This window comes from Aspergillus wentii, assembly GCF_001890725.1.
Source record: "Aspergillus wentii DTO 134E9 unplaced genomic scaffold ASPWEscaffold_6, whole genome shotgun sequence".
Taxonomy (NCBI): Eukaryota; Fungi; Ascomycota; class Eurotiomycetes; order Eurotiales; family Aspergillaceae; genus Aspergillus; species Aspergillus wentii.
In genome coordinates, this window is record NW_024467837.1 from 27,736 (window position 1) to 46,200 (window position 18,465).

The 18,465-nt window shown below is 46.0% G+C and overlaps 8 protein-coding genes across 8 annotated transcripts; 6 read left to right on the plus strand and 2 right to left on the minus strand.

The window, feature by feature from the left end:
• Nucleotides 1-568: 568 nt before the first annotated feature.
• ASPWEDRAFT_185096 (DUF3712 domain-containing protein) lies at nucleotides 569-1,719 on the minus strand (the record flags this gene model as incomplete). Its single annotated transcript, XM_040832062.1, has 4 exons — nucleotides 569-862; nucleotides 913-1,037; nucleotides 1,084-1,523; nucleotides 1,571-1,719. 4 exons carry the CDS (start codon nucleotides 1,717-1,719, stop codon nucleotides 569-571), a joined length of 1,008 nt encoding a protein of 335 aa, XP_040686267.1.
• A 1,190-nt stretch (nucleotides 1,720-2,909) lies between these two features.
• ASPWEDRAFT_587662 (uncharacterized protein) lies at nucleotides 2,910-3,752 on the plus strand. Its single transcript, XM_040838405.1, has one exon. It carries the CDS (start codon nucleotides 2,977-2,979, stop codon nucleotides 3,403-3,405), a length of 429 nt encoding a protein of 142 aa, XP_040686268.1. The 5' UTR covers nucleotides 2,910-2,976; the 3' UTR covers nucleotides 3,406-3,752.
• Nucleotides 3,753-5,415: 1,663 nt separating this feature from the next.
• On the plus strand, nucleotides 5,416-6,644 carry ASPWEDRAFT_70287 (uncharacterized protein). The gene is made up of 2 exons (XM_040839116.1): nucleotides 5,416-5,479; nucleotides 5,526-6,644. Exons 1-2 carry the CDS (start codon nucleotides 5,465-5,467, stop codon nucleotides 6,399-6,401), a joined length of 891 nt encoding a protein of 296 aa, XP_040686269.1. The 5' UTR covers nucleotides 5,416-5,464; the 3' UTR covers nucleotides 6,402-6,644.
• Nucleotides 6,645-7,318: 674 nt separating this feature from the next.
• On the minus strand, nucleotides 7,319-9,570 carry ASPWEDRAFT_158606 (flavin-containing monooxygenase). The gene is made up of 7 exons (XM_040829751.1): nucleotides 9,257-9,570; nucleotides 9,199-9,212; nucleotides 8,900-9,149; nucleotides 8,522-8,854; nucleotides 7,942-8,478; nucleotides 7,732-7,895; nucleotides 7,319-7,684 (listed from the first exon to the last, which is right to left on the minus strand). Exons 1-7 carry the CDS (start codon nucleotides 9,478-9,480, stop codon nucleotides 7,548-7,550), a joined length of 1,659 nt encoding a protein of 552 aa, XP_040686270.1. The 5' UTR covers nucleotides 9,481-9,570; the 3' UTR covers nucleotides 7,319-7,547.
• A 2,226-nt stretch (nucleotides 9,571-11,796) lies between these two features.
• ASPWEDRAFT_42610 (putative MFS monocarboxylate transporter) lies at nucleotides 11,797-13,350 on the plus strand. Its single transcript, XM_040835823.1, has 2 exons — nucleotides 11,797-11,839; nucleotides 11,884-13,350. Exons 1-2 carry the CDS (start codon nucleotides 11,809-11,811, stop codon nucleotides 13,005-13,007), a joined length of 1,155 nt encoding a protein of 384 aa, XP_040686271.1. The 5' UTR covers nucleotides 11,797-11,808; the 3' UTR covers nucleotides 13,008-13,350.
• A 6-nt stretch (nucleotides 13,351-13,356) lies between these two features.
• Nucleotides 13,357-13,784, plus strand: ASPWEDRAFT_42611 (uncharacterized protein). Its single transcript, XM_040835824.1, has one exon. It carries the CDS (start codon nucleotides 13,379-13,381, stop codon nucleotides 13,532-13,534), a length of 156 nt encoding a protein of 51 aa, XP_040686272.1. The 5' UTR covers nucleotides 13,357-13,378; the 3' UTR covers nucleotides 13,535-13,784.
• A 1,355-nt stretch (nucleotides 13,785-15,139) lies between these two features.
• On the plus strand, nucleotides 15,140-16,257 carry ASPWEDRAFT_174044 (arabinan endo-1,5-alpha-L-arabinosidase; the record flags this gene model as incomplete). The annotated part of the gene is made up of 4 exons (XM_040831167.1): nucleotides 15,140-15,406; nucleotides 15,454-15,936; nucleotides 15,988-16,073; nucleotides 16,122-16,257. The coding sequence occupies 4 exons, from the start codon at nucleotides 15,140-15,142 to the stop codon at nucleotides 16,255-16,257; spliced, it is 972 nt and encodes a 323-aa protein (XP_040686273.1).
• Nucleotides 16,258-16,658: 401 nt separating this feature from the next.
• On the plus strand, nucleotides 16,659-18,429 carry ASPWEDRAFT_174045 (uncharacterized protein; the record flags this gene model as incomplete). The annotated part of the gene is made up of 7 exons (XM_040831168.1): nucleotides 16,659-16,777; nucleotides 16,821-16,914; nucleotides 16,959-17,083; nucleotides 17,145-17,403; nucleotides 17,449-17,712; nucleotides 17,758-18,165; nucleotides 18,211-18,429. The coding sequence occupies 7 exons, from the start codon at nucleotides 16,659-16,661 to the stop codon at nucleotides 18,427-18,429; spliced, it is 1,488 nt and encodes a 495-aa protein (XP_040686274.1).
• Nucleotides 18,430-18,465: the final 36 nt, after the last annotated feature.

Consider the following 18,465-nt stretch of genomic DNA (forward strand, 5'->3'; position numbering starts at 1 on the left):
GGTTACATTAACTGGCTATTCATCTAATACCGACAACCGGTCTGATAAACGGCAGCACTAAGTGTGAATCATACTCCCCCTTTCCCTCATCTTCAGCTTTGGTGCCCTCTAATCACTCCACCTCTGGTAAATACATATCGTTCTCAGAACCACGTAACATGATGCCCTCGCCTGGAGCAAACACTATCCCAATCGGCGACAAGGTGATATCCATTGCTATTATGGTTCCAGACTTGATTGGTTTGGCCGACCATGTGCGTAGAAGACTCCTGGTCGGTGGAGAGGGCGTCTACCTTGAAAAAACGGCGTGGGGACATGGAAACACGCCGGACCGAGGGCTTTGACAGTGTTCTGGGAAATGGGATAACGGGACCGGGCAAGGATAGTTGAGAAGAGTTCGCAGATTTGCGCGGCGAGATTGACATCATCGTGTGATGGACAGGACAACCCTCTTTTTGTAATTTAATCTGCCTCATACCTTTCCTCGCGAGAGCAGACGATTAGTATCGCCTCAAGTTTCTCAGTATCAATTCAACATAATTCGTGTATATAGAATATGGTATAACCTCTATCCCAGTAGACTGGATGCGTATTTCCACAGATCAATCTCCGCAGATGCGTTGATAGCCTTGATCGCCGCACTGAAGTACGGAATATCCAGCCCATTATAATCACAGCTGTGACCGTGAACACCAATTGTCACATTATAGCCTTTCCGACCCAAAACCTCGTCGAAGAGTTTTGACTTGTCGACCTGTCCGAGTACCATCGTGCTAGTGCTGTCCTTTTGAAGCATCAAGTTAGGCAAATCCACGTATCCGAGAGCGTTGCCTCCTAAGGTGAGGTTGAAAGTGGCATGGCCCTGCTGGTATCAGCGATTTGAAGCTAGGATGTGAGATTGTGGGCACATACCATTTCCACACTGAAGGGTGTGGGATTGCGCACTGATATGGTTGCGTTAAAGTTGTATCCGTCGACTGGGGGATCGAGGAGATCCAAACTAGTCACGTTGAAGGCGCCCGGCTTATTGACAAATTCTGCTCATATCAGTACATTGCTCTACAAGAAGTAGATGGCACATACCCGTTACATTATATCCATTCATATTCAAAATCTTGTGAATATTCAAATGCGCCGTTGGCAGCGCGCCGAATTTGAGATCAGGATCGCCGGTGGCCAACACAGCGAAACTCTTGTCGGTGGCCGCCGAAACAGCAATATTGGCCAGGCAATCAACACAAGCCAGGTCCAAGTCCTGGTCAATGTCGAAGGTGGCACCGCCATTGAAATCGATTCGCGGGACAGGAAAGACAGCCATCTCCTGGTTGGTGTCTGGGACGCGAATACTCGCGTTGAAAGCGGTTAGATACCCACTGCCGCTGAAGCCACCTCCCATATTCATCGATTTCTTCTGCTTGACGTGGAACGCCGTTGGTCGGGGATTCGTGATTTCAAGTCCTTCGTAGTCGTAGTCGTAGTCGTTGATGTATTGGCTGGCGAAATGGGGGATACCAACGTAGATGCTGCTGTTGTCAGTCACTTCGTCGCCGGCGAATGGAGGACTCCTTACATCGGTAGTATAATCACCAGGACTATGATACAGAACGCGATGAGATAAATCCACCACCATTTCTTCATGTGTGCCTTGAATCGTTGCCATGGTGTTGGTTTAGCGATAGCCTCAGAGTCTGAGCTTTGCTCCAGATCAGATTTCGACATTATCAACGCTTGGATATGCTTTGACTTTGGGAGCTATCAAGCTTGGATTGGTATTCAAAGCCAACGATGATAGCGGCCTCGGTCAGGACTTGCAAGGCGGCTGCTTTCCATATTTTTTCGGGAGAATGATCGGTTCATAAAGGCGTTAAGGAAATGAAATGTTTCTGAGGCATTCCCTCAGCTTTAATTCCCCATGGGGCCAGCTATGCCATCGCTCTCCGCTTCACATGAAGACAACGTATTCGGTGCTGGAATACGATCCGATCGGCGTCGATGCACAACATTCAATAAGAGGACGGTCGATCATTTACCGGAACAGTAAAATCCCCTGTGTCAGGATCTCTCATTTTTGGAGCGGGTATCCGCAACGATTGCCGTCTGAATCTTAACCCAGCATATTTAAAACGTGGTTGTGCCCTGATGTGTATTGTGACTGTCTTTTTCATACAGCTTTTGTATTAGTGATAGGTACAGATAGTACACCGCCCTTATCTTTACTTTGAATCAGTGGCCGCGTAAAGCGAAAGCATTGTGTCTCTACCTTGCTTACCCTCTTTATAGGAAACTATAGTTAAGTACGCATGATATAGATGTAAGAGTGGTACTAGTAGATTAATCTGGAAGGAGACACCCGCAAAGAGCAGGCAGGGATTCTAAACCATCCATATAACATATATCTCCTCATCGCATCACCCTCAACAAGACGATTAAACTCTCCACCACTAGTGCTATTCTTTCTATCCTAATAACAGTCTCACGTCCCAATTAGAAGGTTATTTAATAAAGATCAGAATTTCCAGACCACCCTAATGCCGTAACTCCAGCCGTCTTTCTGCTATAGAGTAGGCTTTAATTATTAGTTATTTATTCTTTTACTTATACACCTAGAGATAATACTTATAGCTACCTTTTAGGAGAACTTCAGACCACTCAACTTATTCTTAACCAATCATGATATCTATATCTCTTTAACACTGCAGATGGTATCAACCTTAGCCATTAGATCCTAATAGTATATTACTTATTCTCATTTATTAATCTTAAGTTATATAATATAGTTATTGATATAGTTAATTAGGTAGGAATAGAATAAGGGAACTGCATTCCTAAGGATCTTTTAGTCTCTCATTAATATTTCAGGGAAGAAAAATAGGCCCTGCACCTACTGCAGACCGGCGCAGTAGGCCCCTATCATTTAGTCCAGCTGGTGAACATCCTATTTAATTAGCATAACTTAATATCTTTATCGCCAGATTGATGGTTTTAGTCAAGCAGCACTCATTCATAGCCATACAGTGCACGTCAGAAGAAATCTGCCTTGCTTGCCAAAGGAAAGGAATACCTTGCGTTCGCGGCGAACTGAGCACAGGCTCTGGTGTATCAGCAACGAGAAAGAATATAGAAGTTCTATCTCGTCACAGACTCGAAATTGCTGGGGTCACAGAGGCTGTCCAATTCAAGGAACCAATTACGACACCAACAGTCTCATCGCCACCCCAAATGCAGTTTGACAGCAGTTTGACACACACACACACACACACACACACACACACACACACACACACACACACACAAAAAGCCGACGATACTGTACATTGCTTTCTCTGGATTATATTCTGGCAGTTTATATTGACCTGCAGTTACCACTTGCTCACCCCCAACGAGAGCAGCAATCCTATGAGTTAATTAAAAGATTAGAAGCAGCAGCTACACTTTTCAAACGAACAAAAACTGTCCTGCGATAGCTCCGATAGCAATAAGAAGCAGTGATGTATACTTGTTGGTGAATTTGTAAAGGACTGCCAACGCAACAACATAGAGTACAGCAGCCAAGGCACTCTCAACATTCATAACGTTTTGCGGCAACGCAGCTGTTGTCATTGAGTCGGAGACTTCAAGGCTCGAGTGTAACGTCTGCAGCGCTATAATGGCAATAACACCAATGACAGCCCGCAAAGTCCGTCAAAGAAGGCCGAAAGAAACTGCGGGAATCAGTAAATACACAATGAAGTCGAGAGGAGTCTTCAGAAAAGGGACAAGCGACTTACTTTACTGCGTACAAGTTTCTCCAACAGGCCATGTCCAGCGATCGTGAACACAAAGCAAGGGAAGAACATGCCAACGGTAATAACCACCGCGCCGGCAAAAGCTGTCCCAAGGCTTCCATTTGCCAAACCGCTCTGAAACCCAACAAAAGTTGCAAAGATCACAAGCGGGGCGGGGAGAATATTCCCAATCGCGATGCCATCCAGAAAAATACGCGCGGGAAGCCACCCACCCTTGAGAACGGCTTCGACCTGGATGAAGGGTATTGCGGTGTATGCGCCACCAAAAGAGAGGCTTCCTGCTACCAGCCCAAGTGCGAATAGATTTCGTACGGAGGGGTTTTTAGCTATTCCGAGCGCGAGGGAAACCGGTGATGGGACACCTCGGAAAACCACGTAGATCGCGTATACGACGTACTGGAGTATGAAGAGGCATAGGGCGATGATTCGTTTGCTGCGGGATATGAAGCTGTATATTTTACCATAGAGACCGAGGGAAATGAAGCTAAGTTCGTACCATGTGTTAAATTTAAGAATTGTGGGCATTTAAAAAGAGGCAGGACTCACATATTGATGCGAAGAGCACTGTTCAGGGCCGTGCAGAGGCCAGCAATGACGAGATAGGGGTTTGTTTTATGAGTGTGGTGGTCGACCACAGAGTGGTCTGCAATCTTGTGTGTGGCTCGAAGAATCTACGCGTCGTCAGTAGGTGATATTTTTGGGTTCAGGAAGTGCTCACCATGGCAGAGACTATCGGTTGGATAGCACGGAAGGAAGCGTTGAAGTAAATGTTCTCCAAGCCGGCTAGAGAATATAAATATGACGCAAGAAGCATAAGAAGAAATCCGGGCAAGATAAAAGCGATTCCGGCAACAATCCCACCCAAGCGACCAGCTGAGAGACACCCGAAGAACATACATAGCTCCGCTGCTTCTGGGCCTGGCAAAATCTGGTAGACAGCGAAGACGCGTTGGAAGCGCGGGACTGTGATCCATTTTTCTTTAAGCACCAAGTGCTCCTTGAGTAGGGAGATTTGTGCTACTGGGCCCCCCAAGCAAATAACCCAAAGTTGTAGAAGAAGAACCAGAATAATCGCGGTAGAGAGAGACGGGGCACATTGGAGTTGTCCTGTAGACCATGGTCACTACTTATATCTCTTGAAATCGTAGATCGACTCGTTCCTTCTGAACAAGCTGTAGTCTGTTGTGCTTCGATATCAATTTTAGGACTGCGGAAATCCCCATCGTTGGCGTTGATCCCTGGGACAGGTGTCGAGCTGCGTGGCGACTCGATGATGGTGGCCATGGTGGCTGGTAGGTGTGAAAGAGAAGAAACAGGACGCGGCATTTCTCTTTTGCCTGGTCAGCATCAGCATTTTATGCTGTATACTTTCCCAGGAGGGGGACGGACACATCGAACATGATTGGCGGAGAGGAAAGAGACGACAATTGGACAATGATTGAACAATAATTTGCTGGTTCAAATTGGTCTGCCGGAACTAAAGTTTTAAGTGGGTTTGATATCTAGGAGTTGATTGGCTTGGTTGATTGCATCCCAATATGGAGTGGCCCAATCAACGATGTCCTTTCCGACCCCAAGATCACTGCACTCGCCACATTTCTCTGCTCAAACCATTCCTCCTCACTCATGTCAGTGCTAAAGCCCCTTTGTGATTAATACCCCCGAAATTTTCAGGAACGATGTCGTGTTATAAGGTAGTTTGCTCGAGTCTTTGCGTGACCCCACTAAGTCAGAAACTAGAATACGGAGCGCACGTTGCGCTTGCGAGAGAATAAACGTCGCAATAGAGTCCGTCAGAAGGAACACATGGTCGATCTGGAACGCAGACTGAGAGAGTTTGAACAAGAAGGCATCCAGGCAACCATCGAGATGCAATGTGCAGCTAAGAAGGTTGCAGAAGAGAATATTCATCTACGAGAGCTATTGCTGGAGATCGGCATTGATCGCTCAACTGTCAATGATTGGATAACTCGGAGGAGGTCCTCGAGTGATGCAATGGATATAGGTCAAATTCACTGTCATAAAATTGCGACAGGTAACAGCATTTGCAACAAAGCCAAACAAAGAGACCCCTCTAGCGCTCCATTACCACAGCCACAATGCTCACTGCCTTGCAACACGGCTTGCCAATCCGGCAGTTCTCCACTGAGCGATTCTTTCCCCAAGTCAGCCGAGCATTCATCACCCACTACTAAGGACAGTCAAATTCCTGATAGGTTCTCTTCACCTAGGCGGAATAAATCAGCCTCGAGCAGCAGAGATGGGAATAGCATTCACGACGCCGGACTGCCACCTAGTGAACCAAGTACCCTGGGGGAGGGATCTTCCCCGCTGCCATCTGCTCCTTGTAGGCTCCTCACGCGTCTCGCGGCGAATCCCGGTTCCGACGTCTCAACGATCTTGGCAGGGGCAGAGAGCGAGCACAAACCCGACAGCGCAAAAGGCAGTCTGCCTTGCGAGAGTGCATACAAGCTGTTGATGCGGTATGCCACTAGTGAAGAAAAAATGGAGGCTCTTGCTCAGTCTCTTGAAGAGGGTTGCGTTCCTAACTCAGGTGGTGGATGTAGTGTCAAGAATGAGAAGGTATCACAAGCACTTCTGTACATCTGTCTTTGATAAATTAGCACTGGAGAAGATATTGTGCACGTTCTAAATTCAGACTAGCATCATTCTGAACGGCATCCAAAGACCCGCCAGGATTAAATTATGGATCAACCACTATCCTAAATATGAGCTAGCGTGTTTCAAGTTGGGGTTCGCGAATCAAGTCATAAGAGTGTGGAGTCAAAACTGATTTCGAATTCTACTATACGATGCAGGAGTCACTGTTATAGCACCCTTATCAGCACTGTACCAGGCAAAATCAGGCAGTCAGGGAAAATAGAGATTCTTATGAAGGAAAACTGTAATTCGGTGATTAAATACCTTTTATAATTATTACCTAACAGGCATATATTCACATAACTAGGAATACTATATCTATCAAGGGTGTATACTGTTACGACCGGTGGCCGCATGGCGGTGTTCCCAGTGATATCTTATGTAATCTGCTTAGTGATGTTCTGATATATTATGTGATCATACTATAAATATCCTTAATACTAAGTATAGTATACTATACCTTCGTAATTAGTTTAATATAATCTACCTATATATATATCTCTCTCTAGAATGGATAGTTGATAAAAGACGGTAGGTTGAATCTTAGTAAAACCCTGGCTCCATGATTTTGGAAGGAGAAAGGTCATAGAAGTTTATAGAAGCATAGCGAACAAACTATACTAGTAGGCTTGACCCTAATAGTTGAAGTATTATTTGACGGAATTCAATGTGGTATTCCACTGAGGTAGAGGGAAGTATTCGCATTTAAGATCAAGGAGGTTGCTGGCTTCCGAGGCGCCATGACAAAGCTGATAATTATAACTATAGTGAGAATAGTAACGGATGATCAAAAATATAATTGTTGTCATATTCAAGTCAAGGAATTCGTAATCCCCCTGATCTAGTATGTTTAAAGGGAGATAAATACTTTGGCATTTTGTCGTTCGCCCTTCGCCTTTCAGAATCATTTAATCTTTTGGCATCAGAACTATCGATTCAATTATATCTGTATTTTATATAGCATTTGGGATGGTGGGATTTCCCAAGTCAATTGCATACCTCTGATCCACCGGGATGAGTCTAACCCATTATGGCGCACATAGCAGACAGGTTTATTATGAATCATGCTCTCGCCTGTTGATATTCGGGGACTGAACTATGCTACTTTGTTATATAATGGGACAAATATCCCTCTTCGGTACGTTCCTGGGCCATTTCACCATTTCCGAGATATCGAAAGGGATTCGAGGTGTTATACCGAATATCAAAATGTTCACCGCGGATTTTTTCCAAAGCAGCTAGAAATATTAGCACCTTGTTCAATTTAAGCTTGGGATAAACATACCCTTGAAATGTAAGAGACTCCCTGGGTACATAGCAGTTGGAGTGTTCTCATTATTTGCACCTTTGTACCACGAATTGCAACTTGAGGACCACGCCATGCGTTTGAGGTGCTCGCGAGCAAAAGCGTTGTAATCATTTACTACAGACTCCTTCACTGCAATGGACCTGCTACTATTAGTATCACAGTCGGCTGGTAGAGGAGAGCATTTACTTGATATCATCCTCGGCTATTTTCTCAATCCAATCCAGCATGTAATTACAGCTCCAGTTCAGCATCTGTGGCACAGAACCATGGCCGTTGGGGCAGTTTGGTCCGGCAAACATAAAATAATTAGGCATGTCGGCTGCGCAAACAGAGAAATATGCCTCAGGTCGTTTCTGCCACATCACATCTAGTCGTCGACTGCCACGGCCTGTATGCTCCCATGGGGGAATAAACGTTGTGTTGAAGCCAGTTGCGCAGATGATCATATCAAATTCTTCTTCTTCGCCTTCTTCTGTCTGAATTCCCTTAAGAGTTAGTCTCTTAATGTTGCCCATGTACCATTTCGCGTTGTCGGCCTGTAATGCTTCAAGATATCCCTCGCCAGGACTGAAACGGCGGCAGCCAATGTCATAGTCCGGAATAAGTTTATCAATCCATTCTGGGTTGTTTTTCAATTGATCTCTCATTTTCTTTACAGTCATATCATGAATCATTTTATTTTCTGCGGACCCTGATATCAACAGTCGATAGGCAAAGTTGACACTATCTTGTTAGACTGATACCTCACAGTAGAGCCAAAACTTACTTGTTATCCACAACTCTTCTGTATTTCAGAAACTTCTCAGGGTTGTCTTCAAATTCTTTCATTTCTTCTTCTGTGAATTGGAAATTGGCTCCCTTGCCGTCCTTAGTGAGGTGTCCGCAGATATTTGATAGAATGTATGTGGGCTGTCGGATATAGTTAACCAACTTGGCTACCTTTGGCTGCATGCTGGGGACAATCTGGAGGGCTGATGCTCCATTTCCAATGACAGCCACTTTCTTTCCGGCCCACTCATAGTCGGGATCCCATCGAGCACTGTGGACCAGTTTCCCCTCAAAAGTGTCCAAGCCTTCAATATCTGGCCATTTCCAATTACTGCTTTGTTAGCAAGACTCTCGGTTTCTTGGATTAATCACTCACTTCAGGTACCCAGTAGCGTTGATCAAGATATCCGCTTCATCGTGAATGATGCCCCCTTGCTGCGTCAGGTCAAGCTTCCACTTAGCTTGTTCTTCATTCCAGGCTGATTTGACCAGTGAAGTGTTCAAGACAACCTTCTCTCTCAGTCCGTATTTCTCTGCAGTATTCAGAATATACTGCTGAATCTCTGCCCCTCCAACATAGAACTTCGACCATCGCGGATTTGGTTCAAATGGGAAAACATAACTGGCTGATAGAATGAGCAGAAGCCTGCTACAACTTATGCATAGGTCGCTTACGCGCTGGAATATCACTACACCCGTTAGCTAATTCTTTTCCTTGAACGAGAATACTTACCAACCAACCCCGGGATAATTATTATCAAACCAAGTCCCTCCAATCTCGGGGTTTCGTTCATAGATGACCAAGTCGACATAATCGAGTGGTCGTTCATGCTTTAGTTTGTACGCGAGAAGCAGTCCTGAGAACCCCGCGCCGATACACACAACCCGCAGCTTGCGCGGGGTAAACCCAAACCTATTCATATCGACAGTCCAATCGTTATTCGAAGGTGGAGACATTGTATTGTTAGTATCAGAATCACCTGTGTCGTTTAAATTTGCGGTTGTTCACGGAATAATAATGGTAGGTATATGTTGAATGAAGCTTCCCAAGCACGGGTCGAATTCGTAAATTTATTTCTTCTCAGCAAGAGCCTACTGAGTCTTTGCCTAAAAGCGTAGCATCGGATGCTGCGAAAGCCGGCCCCAGCCAATCATGGCCCCTTGGTGATGGAGTTTGAAATTTAGCGTGATCCTTCGCTTCGGGGTCTTGGCTCAAATGAACCGAGTTCAGGTCCGAGATGCAGCTGTCAAAGCATGTTGAAATAGGGATGGAATGGATCAAAATTCTACGGCCACGTCGCCGCTGCAGGGCTTTAATCGCCCCAATCCATTTAATCAACTATCATATCGATTGGTTCCGGCAAGTAGCCATACGAAATTAAACCAAAAGCAAGACTCAGGCAGCTTCAAAGATTCGGTAGCTCTGGCAAGGGTCCTCAACTTGGTGATTACATTACCCAGCGAGCGTCGAAACCGCTCTTGAAGGGCTGAAGTTTGCTGATGGTGATTGTATATACCACGAAACTCGTATTCTTGGGAATTAGTTGTCAAGGCATGCAAGGGTTTGCGGATATTCGCGATAAATACCGTCACCTTTATTGACCATGATTGTCGTCCTGGGGAGATAGTACATCAGCATCCCCCAACGCCAATATCAGATTATGGAAGTTAAGGACAACCAACTCTTTAACAATAAGATTACTGGGTAGATTATATACACCCTATATATACTTAACAGATACGTTGAGAGTTAAAAAAGCCTTTTATCCTCCCCATTTTCCCGGATGACTAGGAACTGAGTCCTATTCTGTTCTCTCATCTCCTACCTCTAAAAGTGCACTTTAAAATTACGTAAGTTTCTTATTTTAAAAAAGAGGCACTTTAAATTTTATTTCTATTTAAAACTAGGGGGGGGTCTGTTAAGGTTCTAGGATATAGGTTATAGATTTAGAGAAATGTAGATTAGTATTAATAGATCTATATAAAGTAAAGCCCTAGAGTTGATAAAAAGATATTTTAGATCTTTCTATAGTATCTGAAGAGAATTAATCCGTCGATCTTCAACGGCATCCTGGCAAATCAGGTTTGAATGATAACCCATGGTTAGTTCGTCATGGCGATGGGTGTTATGTAATGCTGACTTGTAGACATAGGCAGTATATCAATTTAATCACTATATACAGACTAATTATAGAGTACTATATTTCTTATATTAATTAAGGTATTTATCTCTAAATCATGATTCTTTAATTCTTCAATTCTTGTTTTCGTGGAGGGACACCCCCGGCCCCTGCGGGGGTTCACAATTTACTGTGCAGGACAAGCCAAAGGGCGTTTGGGTTCCGATTACAAACCCGCTAGCCATCGACAAGAATCAAGTAGCTCTTGCTACGCTGAAGAGGGCATGGCAAAAGGAATCCGTGGCATTTTGAACAGAGCTAGCAAAGATACCAGGAGCAATGAAGTAGCACCGAAAGGGAAGAATGGGAGCATCCATCCCAACCAGCTTCAACCGAGAACACCAGATAAATTCCGTGGGTTTTATTGGAGCAGGTATTGTATTTGGCGATCTTCATCTTGCAGTATGGAATTTCGCCTTTCCAACAAAAATTGAACAGATACTCTGGAAGTATGCAGCGTTATACTGCACATGCTATCCACCAGGGGCCTGTTGCGATATGCGGCGAACAATTCATTCGACTTCGAACTGAGCGAACTGGGGTTGGGTATGGACTGTAAGAAGGACCTTCGATATGATAGCAGGGCTTTTTGCAATAATATTATTAATTTTCGTCCCTGTATATATCATTGCGAGCTTGTACATTCTGGTGGAAATGTTCAGAGCACTGGCTTTTCTTCCTCCAGACGCTTTCACCTCGACTTAGACGGCGAATCTGCCCAATGTCAGTCAACTAGCATATAAATTCAGTATTGCAATATTTTTATAGCATTTGATATTTATATAATCTTGTCTTGTACATTCTCTGGCTATTCCCAAATAGTCTGTCTGATAGGATTCCATGTGGGGCAGTATTACATCACCACGCCCTGTCAGTGACAAGTGAGTCAACTATTTAAATTACTTTTTTTTATCTCAAAATCTCTCAGTATCCATCAGATGTATTCATAATGCAGACACTTGCAACCTCACGAGATGTCAATGGCGATGGCCAACTGGCTGCACGGCATCTGGACATTTCCATCGACGAACCAGAAGAAAATGAAGCGGCATTCCCAGAGGGCGGCAAAGAAGGATGGATGTGCCTTTTGGGCTCATTCCTGTTGATGATTCCGTCTTTTGGATTTCAAACAGCCAGTATGTTTCCTCATATACAGACAAAATGTGTTCTAATAGAGTAGTCGGTACTATCCAGGACTATGTTGGCACGCATCAACTGTCCACCTACAGCACCAGTGATATCGGCTGGATCTTTGCTGTTTTGCCGTTCCTGACTCTGTTCATTGGAGTCCAAGTTGGACCGTTGTTTGATCGATATGGACCACGGCTGCTCCTGCTTTGTGGCTGCACGGCCAGTTTCTTATCCCACCTGCTTCTGGCGCAATGTTCCAGATACTGGCATTTCATTCTGTGTCTCAGTCTCTGTCAGGGTCTTGGATCTGCTATCGTCTCGACTGTCGCCATCGCAGCGCTCAGTCACTGGTTCAACAAGCGAAGAGGCTTTGCATCTGGAGTCTGCATGGGTGGTTCGTCCTTTGGAGGCGCTATTCTGCCTATATCATTGCGATATCTTTTCCCGACCTGTGGATGGATGTGGTCGATCCGCATTATTGCTTTGATATCACTGATCTGTTACTCTGTTGGCATCTTTCTGGTCAAGGCTCGACTATCCCCAGGGGAAAGCGTGGGAAAAGCAACAATCGATGTCCGCGCGTTTGCTTCTGCCCGATTCTCATTCCTGACTGTCGCGGTCTTTTCGTTTGAGTTCATTATTTTCGGCTGTGCGGCTTTGCTGCCCACATACGTTCGCTATGCTGGCTTTTCGTCTGATACGCAATTCTACTCTCTCACGGTGCTGAACAGTTGCAGCTTCCTGGGAAGAACGATCCCGGGCTTACTTGCAGATAAAATCGGGCGTTTTAACATCCTCAGCGTTTTGGTGGTGACTACATTGGGCATTATGGCTGGGGTGTGGCTACCAGTAGGATCCAGCAGTGAAGTCACACTCTACGTTGTCGTCGCCATCTTTGGATTTGGATCAGGGGGCTTTATATCCCTTGCGCCTGTCTGTGCAGGGCAGCTGTGCTCGACCAGCGAATATGGACGGTACTACGGGACGATCTATTCGGTTGCTGCGTTTGGAGCATTGTTGACGACGCCAATCGGAGGACAGCTGTTGCAGTCGACAACACCACATGTCTTGATAGGCTTTTATTCAGCAGTGCTGGTGGTTGGACTGGCGTGTCTGTCTGTGTCGAGATGGGCGTTGCTGGATTGGAAATGGCAGTGGAAGGTGAAGGTATAGGAAGTGCATATCTCCATTCTTGTTGACACAAGTTGAATAATATGTACTTTGACAATATTCTCATTTTCGATGTTTCCACATCAATCCTGGCAATCTGCACTGAGTACAGCGCAATATTGCATAGGAACTGAAGAGCCGGCATTCTTCCCATCTCACGGCGTCGGCATCTCGGCTTCTATCCCTTAAAAGCTATATAGGATGCAGATTTATTCAGTCTCGGATAAATACTCTTCCTCTTGGATGGTAGCATACGCGTACTCTATCATACCGTCGAGTCGCCGGTGACCCACCTACCACGCAGCTCCATTGCATGGGCTTTCTTTGTTTATTTTTTATGGGGAGCATGATACCTGCCTCGTGAGGTGATTGCAATGGTATCACCTGACACGACTGCACTCGGAGGGGAGACCTTTATCTTCCCGCCGTTTGATGAACTTCCACTCGTTCCTGGCCAGCCTCAAGGTTGTCTCTGGGGATTTCTCGATCGAAATGGAAACAAGGACGAATTGGGAAGTATGGATGTCTGACATCATGCATTACACTTGATCTTTCTAGAGTGTCATCGACGACAGGCAACGGCAGTACGTCTTTTTGGACCTGAATCTGACTGCAGTGAGCCGTTGGCGGGGATGATGTTTGAAATCAATGGCCATGACTGGTGATGAAGCGGGGATGCTATATAAAATGCGGGTAAGCATCGGGTACGCTCAGATAGCAGATCTATAGTCATTAGGATTGATTGATAACGACTCAACTATGCATATTGCATTCTTTCTTTCTCATGGTCATATTCTGTGGACGCGGGCCATCCGGCGTCCCTTTGGTGGGGTTTATACTGGCCTAAAAGTGTAGTTTAAATTGTGAAAGTCGTTGAGCATTCTTCATTGAAGAATCCTTGCAAGCACCATGGCACCAAGTGGAGTTATCATGAGAAGTGATATACATCAGCACAACTGCCCCATTGAGCCGTCTAAGCACACTATATCAAGATGCTTACATTTAGCGGCCGCTACTTGACGCATGCACTGCGGCACAAAAAGAATGAATGCGAATATTCGATGAAGGAACATCTTATGCGGTAGACTAGCTCCTGCTCGATACAGGGGACTTACAAGGGTCCAGGGGTTGGTCCTCGGATACTCCGTATGTGTACTGGAAATGAAGGGGATAGCGTGCCAGGTGTATATATATCCACACTATGTTTGATCCTCCAGCATCGGAAATAACCAACATCCAACACATCCAACACCCAACACGAACAGACTGAAGAGCAAATAAATCTCTCAGGTTATGAATACATAATGAGATGCCTCTCTGGCGTAACCGATCGATGATCTGTTGGTATAGATCCACAGATCGTCCGAAGCGGTCGGAGCAGCCGAGTTGTGAGCCTTGTCGGATGCCGCATACGCATTATTGTGTCAAACTGTCAGCTCATGACTTGCAGGACAATGTCCAAGCAGTCGTTTGACCTGCCATTATTAGTTTATAGATGATGGATTGAACTCATACCATGACAGCACACGCAGTCTGTTGGTGGCGCCTGGCGAGAAGTTTTGTTTATTCGACTACAACATCACTACCCCTGACCAGGATTCCACTCCAGCCGCATGGATTCCGTTGGATGTTCCTGGTCCAATTTATTCATCTCGCTCCCATTCCCCATTGGCAGACAAGTGGCAGGAAGCACGCAAGGCTGCCCGGCTGCAAGGCTGTGCAGAGGCTCAACGAGGGATGCTCACACTACCTAGCAGCCCACTAGCCAGCTAGCGGCTCCACCTGATGAATCCAGCTATGAAAATGATTGGTCAAGCACATTTGATCTGTTGGTCTGTCTAGCCCCAGTGGGCCTAGCGTGAAGCTATTCCCTGAATAGATCTGAAGGATGCGAATTAATCAAATCCATCGCCCCCACCACCACTAACCATGTCGATTGCACCACAACGGGTTAAAATGGGAAAATTACACTTTGGCCTACTGAACACTGCCATTTACACTGGCTGGGCTGACTGTCTGAGGAGGATTCACCGGTCATTGTCGGGTCTCGGCGGGGTGGACGGCTTTTCTCATAAGTATGGAGCATGCCGTTGTCCGTTAACTCCATACAACAACCATCTTCACCTTCACACACAATGCTCGCTGCTTTCTGGTCTCTTCTGGCTATCGCCGGCGCTGCCAGCGCCTACTCCAACCCCGGCCCTTGCACCGGCAACTGCCTGGCCCATGATCCTGGTTTCTACCAGAGAAAGTCGGACGGGAAATACTTCCGATTCTCCACCGGTGGAGGTATCACCGTCACTTCTGCAGACCATCTTCAGGGACCTTGGACATACGACGGCTACGTGCTGCCCGATGGAGCATCCGTGACGACTGTCGGTGGCAACAGCTCCAACCTCTGGGTATGATTATCGCACTGCTATGATAGACTATCATCTGACATGTACAGGCACCCGACGTGCACTACGATGACGGCAAATACTACCTCTACTATGTCGTCTCCGGTTTGGGATCCCGCAACTCCTCGATTGGTGTCGCTGTTTCCGACACGATGGAGGTTGGCTCCTGGACAGACCACGGCGCCATCGGCGTCGAGACCAACAGCAGCTCGTCCTACAACGCCATCGACCCCAACTGGATCACCATTGGCGACAAAGCGTATCTCAACTACGGCTCCTACTGGCAAGGCCTTGCTCAGGTCGAGATGAAGGACTCGCTGTCCAAGCTCAGCTCTTCCCCCATCACCAACACCGAGCACAACAGCACTGCCTCTATCCACTTTCAGGAAGCCCCCTTTGAGTTTGAGCACGATGGCTACTACTATCTGTTCTTCTCGTCCGGCAAGGCTGGGTCTTACGACACCAATTTCCCCGCCCCGGGCAATGAATACAAGATCATGGTTTGCCGCTCCGAGACCGGAACAGGCGACTTTGTAAGTCTCCAATCTAAATCTGCGGTCCTTTGATATTTACTGACGGTTCAGGTTGACAAAAACGGTGTGGCTTGCACCAAGAACGGTGGATCGATCGTCCTGCAGACTCATGGAGATGTTTACGCTCCTGGTGGGCAGTAAGTATCTTCATGATGTGTATATGATAGAGTAACTAACAGACGCAGGGGTGTGTTCAACGACACCAAGCTGGGACCCGTGCTGTACTACCACTACGCCAACAGGACCGGCAGTCTCGCTGTCAAGGACTTCCAGTTCGGATATAACAGGCTGAGCTGGACTGGCGGATGGCCATCTGTTTAAATCAACTAGAATAGACTAATGTTGCTTTATAATGCTTATAGACGATAATAATATGATTGTGTCAATCTGGTATACTTGTTATCAACCCTAATGATATCTGTTTGAAGCGAGACATAATAACAGCATATTGTTAACACTCATATCGAAAGACTCCTATATCCGGTAACCGATGACTCCACTTACCCCACATTACGGGGTGCTCCTCGATTAAACTGGCCAATCACAGTGAACCAAGCTTGGTTATCTCCTCTACCTAGCTTCTGGGATCTTATTCTCCGGTAATCATCATCGCCTGTCACTGTTATCAACAGACAAATAATAAAGACGCCCCAGCCGCTCAATCGATTTTCTCTGCCACAAAGGATTCCACGTCTTGCACTAATCCCTCAAACATGGGCAAAATGAGCCATGGGACTCAAACGCCAGCCAAGGCAAAGGATGACTGCGATTATAAGGAGGGTTCAGTCACAGCTTTCACCCTTGAAGATGAGAAGAAGCTGGTCAGCAAAATCGATTGGCAGTAAGGACCATGACGTATACACCAAGCAGAAGCTGACCTCCAGTCTGATGCCATTGTTGATCATTTCGTACGGAGCTCAGTACCTCGACAAAACGAGCTTATCGTACAGTGCAGTGCTCGGAATCAAAGATGACCTGGTGAGTCGGTCCTTTTGAATATAAGATGATGCTAAAAGAGGCAGAACCTCGTTGGACAGGACTATAGCTGGGCATCCAGTATTTTCTACATTGGCTATCTCGTGGCTTCTTATCCAATTTCACTCGGATTTGTCCGTTTTCCTCTTGGGAAGTATCTTAGCATTCTTATGTATGCCGCTTTATTACTTTTATCTTCATAACCTTGTATATATTGAGAACTAACTGTTTAGTTTCGCATGGGGAATTGTTCTCACATTCCACGCATTGGCCCACAATTACGCCAGCCTCATGGTACTACGCACGTTTCTCGGTATATTCGAGTCGGCCATTAGTCCTGGATTCTCCTTGATAACTGGCATGTGGTATACACCAAAGGAGCATGTGTCGCGACATTCGGTGTGGTTTTGTGGCAACGCAATTGCAGGCATTGTAGGGTCGATGATATCCTATGCCATCTTGCACTATAATGGAGAGTTTCCAAAGTGGAAGGTCAGACACCATACTCACAACCAATATTTGATGCTGATGGCATAGATTCTCTTTCTTACCTTTGGCTTGCTGACTGTCGCATGGTCCGTCATTCTCTGGTTCTTCCTCCCGGATTCACCGTTGAATGCCCGCTTCCTCACGCCTGCTGAGAGAGAATTCGCTTCTCTTCGGCCAAAGAAATTCCAACGCACAACACAGACCAAGAAATGGGATCGTGCTCAGTTCATCGAAACAGTGACAGATGCCAAGTCGTGGTGGTTCATCCTATTTTCGTTTATCATTTGCGTTCCAAATGGCGGAACAACCAGTGTATGTTCCCTCTCTATCACAATAGCCCACTTGCTGACTCAATAGTTTTCCACCCTGATCATCAAGGGATTCGGATATGATGAATATCAAACAATCCTGATGGGCCTTCCTGCATCTGCCTTTCAACTCACTACTGTGATCCTGGCAGCATTGTTCACCTCTTATATCCGCAAGTCCCGTCTTGTCGCCATGGTTTGCATCTACCTTATGGCCATTGCAGGCATTCTCATGGTGAAGCTCCTCCCCGATGGGAAGAAACTATCTCGACTTGCTGGTTTCTGGCTGGTGACTGCTGTCGCTCCAGCATTCCCACTCATGATGTCGCTGTTTGCCAGCAACACAGCCGGTTTCACCAAGAAATCAACAACGGTCGCCATGATATTTGTGGGATACTGTGTTGGGAATCTCATTGGTCCGCAGTTTTTCAAGAGCAGCGAGGCGCCAAATTACCATGTAAGTGGGGGCTCTAACGTATATGCTGCGTGGCTAATTTATAAGACGGCATACACAACAATTTTGGTGTGCTTTGCAATCACTATTGCTATGGCGGTTTTCTTCTGGGCCTATCTGGGGTATATAAACCGGAAACGAGACCAAGAACAGGGAACTCATATTGATCCTGAGGAGATCCGAGCAGTCGATTTGGAGGCAGACACCGGCTTGGAGGAGGTTGACGAAACTGACAGACAGAATAAAAGCTTTCGATATATCCTTTAGTTTTGCATTCGTGGATGATGATGTTATATGATGTAC

What these genes read in the sequence shown, in the direction of transcription:
- ASPWEDRAFT_587662 (XM_040838405.1), top strand. Translation starts at nt 2,977, where the DNA reads ATGGTTTTAGTCAAGCAGCACTCATTCATAGCCATACAGTGCACGTCA.
- ASPWEDRAFT_158606 (XM_040829751.1), bottom strand. Translation starts at nt 9,480, where the DNA reads ATGTCTCCACCTTCGAATAACGATTGGACTGTCGATATGAATAGGTTT. An exon ending in AACGCTACTGGGTACCTGAA is followed by an intron (nt 8,855 to 8,899) that starts GTGAGTGATTAA and finishes CTAACAAAGCAG; the next exon opens with TAATTGGAAATGGCCAGATA. An exon ending in ATAGCCGAGGATGATATCAA is followed by an intron (nt 7,896 to 7,941) that starts GTAAATGCTCTC and finishes TAATAGTAGCAG; the next exon opens with GTCCATTGCAGTGAAGGAGT.
- ASPWEDRAFT_42610 (XM_040835823.1), top strand. Translation starts at nt 11,809, where the DNA reads ATGATTCCGTCTTTTGGATTTCAAACAGCCA. An exon ending in TTTTGGATTTCAAACAGCCA is followed by an intron (nt 11,840 to 11,883) that starts GTATGTTTCCTC and finishes CTAATAGAGTAG; the next exon opens with TCGGTACTATCCAGGACTAT.
- ASPWEDRAFT_42611 (XM_040835824.1), top strand. Translation starts at nt 13,379, where the DNA reads ATGGTATCACCTGACACGACTGCACTCGGAGGGGAGACCTTTATCTTC.